The sequence below is a fragment of the Protobothrops mucrosquamatus genome, unplaced genomic scaffold (assembly GCF_001527695.2).
Source record: "Protobothrops mucrosquamatus isolate PMUCROS unplaced genomic scaffold, P.Mucros_1.0 scaffold1329, whole genome shotgun sequence".
Taxonomy (NCBI): Eukaryota; Metazoa; Chordata; class Lepidosauria; order Squamata; family Viperidae; genus Protobothrops; species Protobothrops mucrosquamatus.
Genome location: NW_015387528.1, coordinates 720,432 through 729,107, shown reverse-complemented (window position 1 = coordinate 729,107; position 8,676 = coordinate 720,432). Strand labels below are relative to the sequence as shown.

At 48.0% G+C, this 8,676-nt stretch overlaps 1 protein-coding gene across 1 annotated transcript; it reads left to right on the top strand.

Moving 5' to 3' along the window:
• Positions 1 to 298: 298 nt before the first annotated feature.
• Positions 299 to 7,387, top strand: H6PD (hexose-6-phosphate dehydrogenase/glucose 1-dehydrogenase). Its single transcript, XM_015821434.2, has 4 exons — positions 299 to 928; positions 3,027 to 3,144; positions 4,451 to 4,720; positions 6,005 to 7,387. Exons 1-4 carry the CDS (start codon positions 299 to 301, stop codon positions 7,360 to 7,362), a joined length of 2,376 nt encoding a protein of 791 aa, XP_015676920.1. The 3' UTR covers positions 7,363 to 7,387.
• Positions 7,388 to 8,676: the final 1,289 nt, after the last annotated feature.

Below are 8,676 nucleotides of genomic sequence, written 5' to 3'. Positions count from 1 at the left end.
AAGGAATATAAGCAGTGGAAATCCTGCTTCTCTTTTTTGCGCCGGGAAAACCTGTTGACCTACGAAGCACGATGCTTACAACAAATGCTTTTTTTTTTTTGCTCAAGAATATCTTAACTCGGAGCCAGCAAATGCGAAATTTGAACTCTTGCCTCACAGGGGGTACAAAGTGGACACTGAAACGGTCCAAAGCCTTAAGTCCAAAGATGCAAATGTTATTTATTTTTTGTTTTTGCTTCCCGGTTTCAAAAAAAGACTTCATTTTCTATTCCTCTTTTTCTTTCCAGAGCGCTTAAAGATGCTTTTTCAAGGGACCCTGGCCGTCATCTTGTTCTGGGGGATTTTCCCCACCGAAAGCAAGGAATCTCGGGGCCACGTGTCGGTCATCCTCGTGGGAGCCACGGGGGATCTGGCCAAAAAATACCTGTGGCAAAGCTTGTTCCAGCTTTACCTGGACGAAGTGAGCAACGGGCACAGTTTCACCTTCTATGGGGCCACTCAGCAGGAGCCCGAGGTGGGGCGAAAGCTGATGTTTGAGCCCTTGAAGAAGCTGGCCTGCTCGACGGAGGTGCCGCCCAACAGATGCGCGGTGCTAAAGGACCAGTTCTTGAAATTAACAGAGTACCACCAGCTCAAAGGGGAAGAAGACTATGCCAAGCTCAGCCAGGGCATTAAGACCAGCCTCGCTCAGGAGGAGCTGGTGGAAAGCGGCCGCATCTTTTACCTGTCCGTGCCGCCGTTCGCCTACGCCAAAATTGCCCGGCACATTAACAGCAGCTGCAGGCCTCCCTCCGGCGCCTGGTTGCGGGTGGTGCTGGAGAAACCCTTTGGACACGATTGGGTGTCTGCGCAACAGCTGGCTGAGGAGCTGGCGAGGGTCTTCCGCGAAGAGGAGATTTACCGGGTGGATCACTACCTGGGGAAGCAGGTGAGGTGGGGGGAGACTCTGGACGGGCTTTGAATTGCCCACGGCAACACCTGGATGGGAGAGAGGAGGAATCCTGGTTTGATCGGGAGGGGGACCCAGCAGCAAGGGGTGGGGGATTTGACGCTTCTTAAGAGGCGTGACTCTGGCTTTTGCCGAGATCTCTAGAGGCGTTGAAGTTCAGTGCCCATCATCCCCAGCCAGAGGGGCTTGTAGGGTGATTAAGAGGCTTGTTTATTTATTTATTTATTTAGACAATTTATATTGCCGCTTACTCGCTCAGCGGTAACTCGGGGAGGCTTACGGGAAATAAAAGCACAATATAAAAAGAAATATAAAAAATAAAAATATAGAATAGAATAGAAAATGGAATAGAAAATGGAATAGAATAGGATAGGATATAGAATAGGATAGGATAGGATAAAATAGGATAGAAAATGGAATAGGATAGGATATAGAATAGGATAGATTGGAATGGAATGGAATGAAATAATAGAATAGAATAGAATAGAATAGAATAGAATAGAATAGAATAGAAACGGAATGGAACAGAAGAGAAGAGAAGAGAAGAGAAGAGTTGGAAGGGACCTTGGAGGTCTTCTAGTCCAACCCCCTGCTCAGGCAGGAAACCTTTTACGTTTCGGACAAACAGTAAATGTCTTTTTTGACCTACTTAGAGTAGGAAAACGAGGGTGATTTTATTTAATTTGGGGTTCCCCCACCCACCCCCGTGAGCTAACCCACTGCAGTTGTGTGCGGGAGAGTGTGGCGGGGAGTGAGTGTGCAAAAAGACAGAACGGGCATGCCAGGAATCCAAGGTTGTCCCTTCAGTTTTGTTGAGTAAGAGTTTTTTTGTTTTTTCCGCGTCTCGGCCTCCATCTCTGCTGGGCTGCCAAATTCCAAAATTTCCCCACAGGAGGCTTTTAATTTGATAAGCTGGCAGCAAAGCCTGCAATTTTCCCCTCTCTTCTTCCAAGCCCCCCCTCCCCCTTGTTTTTTTTCTTTTTCTGGTTTGAGAAGGATCCGTCATTCTGCAAGGCAGGGGATCTTAGCAGGCGGGGATAGAAGCATGTTGCTGTGGGCTGTCAGATCTTGCCTGGAAATTGGATAATTTGGCTTTAACGAGGGGCCCAAAATTGGGATTTTCAGTTCTACAGAGATCGAGAGAAAGGGGGGCCTCTGGGTACGTGCAGAGTGCGTTTAGGATGTAAGGGAGGGGTTGATTGGGTATAGACATAGAAGAGCGCAACAAAAGCCTGAAATTTTCTGAGTAACTTGAAGAGTTTTCTCTTTTCTTCAAACACATAACATATATTTTTTTCTTTAAATATATATATATATATGTTGAGCTAGTCCCCAACTTACAACAGTTCATTTAGCGACCATTTGAAGTTACAGCAGGACTGAAAAAAGTGACTTATGACTGTTTGGCACACTTACGATTTTTGCAGCATCCCTGGTGTCACGTGATCAAAATTCGGACGCTGGGCAACTGACTCCTATTTACGACGGTCGCAGCGTCCCGCGGTCACATGACCCCCTTTTGCGGCTTTCCGAACATGCAAAGTCAATGGGGAAGCTGTCACTTAACAACCATGTTACTAACTTAACAATTGCAGCAATAAAAGTCGTAAAATGGAGCAAAACTCCCATTTTAACCAGTGTCTCGCTTAGCGACAACTGTTGGGTTCAGTTGCGATCGTAAGTCGAGGACTTAACCTGTAACATAGAAGTTTAGCTTCCTGAATGTTTGAATAGCGCTCCGAACTAATCAGGATCCCACTTCTAGCCAATTAGGTATATTTCTGACGGGGGGGGGATTAGGAAACCGCTCAGCTAATTTGCTCCCCACGTTTTACGCACAACAGCCTGGACTGAACCAAATGCAACTTTAATTATTAAAGGCCTAATCGATAATTTGCAGCCCTGATCGGAAGAGAATTTGATTAGATCTTCAAATTTAAAGGTGAAATTGATCGGAGTTGGGTCTTTGACACAATTGGCTTGCAAGATCCATCCCTAGAAGAGAGGGGCTTCCAATATGTTTCTCCCCCCCCAAAAAATATGCAAAATTTTCCCCTTTTTTCTCTCATTCTTGAAGGTGGTGGCTCACATTTTACCCTTCCGGGATCAAAACCGAGAAAAATTGGACCCTCTCTGGAACCAGCATCACGTGGAACGTGTGGAAATTGTTCTGAAAGAGACGGTGGACGTCAAAAGTACGTCGGCATCAATTTGGGTCGGGAGGAAGAATCAAGAGGGAGGTGGACGTAACGATGTTATTATTAATGTAAATGAATTCTCCGCAAGCAAGACTGATTTCCAATTTTATTTTATTTTTTTTCTGGAGGCTTCAGCCTTTCCACGCTGCAGTTCCCTTAAGTTTCCAACTTAAATTTCTTTTTTCCCATTTAAGTTAGCTCCCTAACTTGGATCGGCTGCCTTCAGCAATTCATTAAACTCTCTTTATTTTCTCTCCATCCGGGGGATTTGCCCTTTCTTAGCAGGCCAGATAGAGCTGCTGGAAAACAGTCCTGTGTTTAATTTGATCGGCTTTTTATTTTATGCATGCCGGTTGCTTTCCACGGCTAGAGTGGAATTCCAGTGGCCTGAGTCTTACGAGAGGATATCCTGTGTGATTGTGGAAATCAGCCCTTTATTAAAAGCCACGAGGACTAGTGACTTAGCCTTAATTACACAGGAAGAGCCCTCGCTGAATGACAAAAGCGCCTTCATTTCGCCCGTGGAAAGTCAACAGGGAAACCTCGGGAAGTTATTGTGGTGGGCAAAACTCGCAACGCTGCTGTTTTCCTGCACCCAGTTCTCATCTGATGTGTTGGCTCCCCGCCAGCACCGTTTTTTCTGCAGTCTCAGAAATGCGTCTGGGCTGTGCGCGTTGCCAGCAATGCATTATGTTATTAAAAGCAACAAGCGTCCATTTCCTAAAATAATCATTTTAAGCTTGGCAAATTCCAGGGTTTTTTGGCTGGGGAACAAGGAGGAAATTCTCGGTGCGTTGCACACCGGTTTTGCTCCTGCAAGCGGATTGTTCGTCGGAATTTTGAGTTGGAAAAAAAAAAACTGGTTGGGCAAATATCTTTCCCTCTTCCTGCTGCAGTTACAAACCGGAGTAACCAAAAGTGGTTTTTCTCGCCTTTCTGAAGGACACTGCAGCAGGAGAGTCTGTGTTAACTCCACTGGCTCCTTTCTCACTCTTTGCTGAGCTAGATGGCCTTTAGGGGTTCCCCAAAGCTAAGCAGGGATGGGCCCAGGCACTGTAGTCCTTGAACAGGAGGCCACCAGGTGATCCCACAGTAGGGTGCGGAGGCCAAAGAAGCATCCGGGAAGAGAGCCGGGGTGCACAATGTTTCCTGGCTTGCCGAGTGCGACGAATAATTTTGCAAATGGCCCGCCTAAGCGCGGAAAGCTTTTAATTCTGCAGATTAATCGATGCCGCGGTTATAATGCGGGCTCAGCTCTCTGGCTGGGGGGGCTTCTCACGGCTACCGTCCCTGCTTTGCCCAGATCGCACGGAGTTTTACGAACAGTACGGGGTCCTCCGAGACATGCACCAGAACCATCTCACCGAAATCCTGATGTCTCTCGCCATGGAGCTGCCGGCCAACCTCACCAGCGCGGGAGACGTTCTGCGTAGCAAACTTAGCGCTTTCTCCTCCTTGCGAAGCTTGGAAAAAACCAGCGCCGTGATTGGCCAGTACGAGGCGTACGGCGCCCAAGTGAGGGAGGAGCTTCAGAAAGGGCAGGACCATTTCACCCAAACCCCAACGTTCGCAGGTAAATCTGACACCCAAGGCAGGTGGGTGGGGGAGTCCCCTCCCTCTTGTTTTTGAGAATGCCAGCTGGAAAAAAAACAAATTTTATCAATTTGTTTGATAACAAGGGCCAGAAGTTCCTTGAGCATCACAACGTCCCTATAAGGTAGGTGCAAAGTTCCTGTTCAGGCCCACAGTTGCCCACAGAGCAGGCTGGTTGAAGGAGGGATGGGGAGAAATAGGAATTTCAGTCTCCCTCCAGGCCTTATCTTTTAGGGCAACACCATCTGAGTTTCCATCAACTCGGCATCTTCTGCCTGGGAGCAAAGCATTTGGACTCCTTTCCAAGGCTGGATTGTTACTTTTTTTTTTTAAAAAAAAGCACTTTTCTTGAAGGATTTCGAACTGTTGAACGGAAGGGGAGGAGAAATAAAAGGAACGGCGGTCTTCAGAACAATAATAATAATAATAATAATAATAATAATAATAATAATAATAATAATAATAATAATAATAATAATAATAATAATAATAATAATAATAATAATAATAATAAAGTTGGAAGGGACCTTAGAGGTCATCTAGTCCAACCCCCTGCTCAGGCAGGAAACCCTATACCATTTCGGACAAATGGCTGTCCAGTCTCTTCTTAAAAACTTCCAGTGTTGGCGCATTCACCGCTTCTGGAGGCAGGTTGTTCCACTGGTTAATTGTTCTCACTGTCAGGAAGTTTCTCCTTAGTTCCAGGTTGCTTCTCTCCTTGATTAGTTTCCATCCGTTGCTCCTTGTCCTGCCTTCAGGCGCTTTGGAGAATAGCTTGACTCCCTCTTCTTTGGGGCAGCCCCTGAGATATTGGAACACTGCTATCCTGTCACCCCTTGTCCATCTCTTCATTAAACTAAACTAGAACAGTTGAATTGTTATTTATTTGCCAGCTGGAGAGGGGTGAAAATCCAGGTGCAATTGTAGGATCTGGAAAAAAAAAAAAGATAAACTTAGAGGAGACTAGGACATGGGATGGGGGTTGACACATATTTCCCCCCATTCGTGGCCCTATAAGTGCAGTCCTTGATGTGGTTTTGTTGGCTGGGGATGATGGGGCTTGTAATTAGCCCCCACTTTGAGATTTTTGGGGTTCAGTTGAGCAGAATGGTTATTTCTGCTTGGAAAAACCGTGGTTCAATTCACCTGCTGTGGTTTTATCTTGGAGGCTAAACTATAACTCCCGCGAACCTGGCCTCGGTGGGGAGGGTGTGCGTCTGTGGGTCAGAAGCCCCGTAGCCACCCCATTCTCTTGTCATTTTAGGGGTGCTGGTCCATTTGGACAACCTACGCTGGGAAGGGGTGCCTTTCGTCCTCACGTCCGGCAAAGTCCTCGACGAACGGGTCAGCTACGTCCGGATCCTCTTCAAAAACCAGGCGCACTGCGTCCAGACGGAGAGCGCCTGGGAGGCCGAGCACAGCCAGTGCAAGCCGAAACAGATCATCTTCTACATCGGGCACGGAGAGCTGAATACACCCGCCATCCTAGTCAGCCGTAACCTCTTTAAGCCAGCCATGCCCGCCGGCGCCTGGAAAGAGTTCCTGGATCGCCCTCAGCTGCGCCTCTGGGGACAAAGTCTCTCCGATTATCACGTCTACGTCCCCGCGGTCAAGAGGGAGGCTTACGCCTTCCTGCTCTCCGCGATCTATCATGGGAAAAAGGAATCCTTCATCACCACGGAGAATCTGCTGGCTTCGTGGGCGTTCTGGTCCCCGTTGCTGGATCAGCTGAGCCGCGACTCACCCCGCCTGTATCCCGGCGGTCAGGAAAATGGGCACCTGCTGGATTTTGAGGTGGCTGGCCAGGAAGTGGCTTTCCTAGCCAGAGAGACCCTTCAGGTGATCGACCCTGAGGGGAAACACACAGCAGACCGATTCCAGACCCTGCTTTCCACATTTCGAGAGAGCCGGTTGATTACCGCCTGGGCAGACGACCTCATTGGCCGCCTGGCGTCCGACATAGAAACCGCGGCGGTGGCTGCCATCCGGAGGAGCGGCGAATTCCACTTGGCGCTTTCGGGCGGATCGAGCCCCTTGGCCTTGTTCCGGCAACTCAGCAGGCACTGCTACGGCTTCCCGTGGAAGCAGACGCATTTGTGGCTGGTGGACGAGCGCTGCGTCCCGCTGGCCGATCTGGAATCGAATTTCGGCCACCTGCACCAGCACTTACTCCAATATATCCGGATTCCTTATTTCAACGTCCATCCGATGCCGGTGCATCTCAACCGGAGGCTTTGCGTGGAGGACGACCGAGGCCCGGAGCTGTACGCCAACGAGATCGGGGCCTTGGTGGCCAACTCCAGCTTCGACCTGGTGATCCTGGGAATGGGCACCGACGGGCACACGGCCTCCCTCTTCCCAGGCTCGGCGGGCCTCAAGGGGGATAAAAACGTCATTTTTGCCGAGAGCCCCACGAAACCTCACCAGCGCATGACGATCACTTTGCCGCTTATCAACAAAGCCAGGCAGGTGTCGGTCTTAGTTATGGGGAAAGGTAAACACGAGACTGTGTCCATTGTCAGCCGGGCCGGGAACGAGCCCCGGAAATGGCCAATATCGGGCGTGAAGCCCCAAAAAGGCCAGGTATCCTGGTATATTGACTATGAGTCCTTAATGGGGTGATCTTTCTGAAGCTGTGAGTCCCCCCCCCCCTTTCACCTGGCATTTCTCAACAGTGTGGTGTGAAAATTGCCTGGGGGGATGAATTGAGACCAAACAAAAAAACCCACGCCCTTTTTTTTGTTTTAACCTTAATGGACAACCGCAGGCTAAGCTGTTTTTCTTCTCATTAAACTGTCTAATAGCCAGCCAGCCAGGTTTTCTCACCACCCAGGAAGTGGCCTAATTTCCTGTCTGTGAGGCAGCTGTGATTTGGGGAATCCTTTGTAAGCTTCACTGAAAAAAATGTGTAGTCTTCCTTAAAGGCTTCCTCCCTTATCAATTTATCTAATTCTGGTTAATTGAGCCATCGGAGATGGCATTCACGACCACGCCTTGTGGCGCTGAGTTCCGCTGGCTCAGACTGGCCGCTGGAAGCCTTCAGGTGGAAAATTGGGAGAGGTAGGAAATATTTGTCAGTTCTTTCTACCTTCCTGGACAAGGAACAACTTTGCTGTGTGCCTCAGTTCTCCCCCCACCCTCAACCAGGGGTTTATATATTAAACAACCTACCTCACAGACCTATCTGCTGTTTAATCCCAGGTAAAAATATACATTCTGCAATGCAAAGACATCCACTGTCAGAAATTCAGTTTTGGGAATACGATTAGGCAAACTGAGCGGGTGCAGTTAGGCGAACTGAGATTGCACCTGTACCAAACAAAGTTTTGCCAACTTTGCTGCTGCCCCTCCAGTTCAAACCAGCATAATTCTGCTTCAGATAGGAGATTTATCTTGCAATCTGGTTTTGATTTGGTGTCAAAACAATTGCTCAAACTTGAGTTGGGGCAAATGGGAAAAAAAATAGAGAAATGTACTTCTACCACCAGGTGGCGCCATTTCCTACTTTTCAGAATTGTTATTTTCAGGATAGAATGTTTTGCAAAAAAAACAACAATTGAGAAACAGCAAATAATGGGTGGGTGGGGATGATGGGGACTGTAATCCTTCAAGGCTGGAGGGCAGCAACTTACAGAAGGCTACGCTAGCATAAAAAGATGGGACAAACCACGTTTGCTGCTTCTGAATTTAAGCCAGAGATGGACTGTGTTTGATGGAATTTCTGCAATAATAAGAAAAGTGCCTTAAAGAGCTATTTCCTGCTATGGTATTTTGAAGCTTGGCCACTTAAGGTGTGTGGGCTTCAACTCCCAGAATTCCCCAGCCAGCCTGAGGAATTCTGGGAGTTGAGGTCCACCCCACTTCAAGTGGCCACCTTTGAAAAAAAAAAACCTCTTGATTTAAACAGGTTGTTTTCCACTTGTGATTTTGAAGACT

Coding starts and splice junctions, on each gene's coding strand:
- H6PD (XM_015821434.2), top strand. CDS start 299: ATGCTTTTTCAAGGGACCCTGGCCGTCATCTTGTTCTGGGGGATTTTC. Junction 3,145..4,450: donor AGAGACGGTGGACGTCAAAA/GTACGTCGGCAT, acceptor TGCTTTGCCCAG/ATCGCACGGAGTTTTACGAA. Junction 4,721..6,004: donor CCAAACCCCAACGTTCGCAG/GTAAATCTGACA, acceptor TTGTCATTTTAG/GGGTGCTGGTCCATTTGGAC.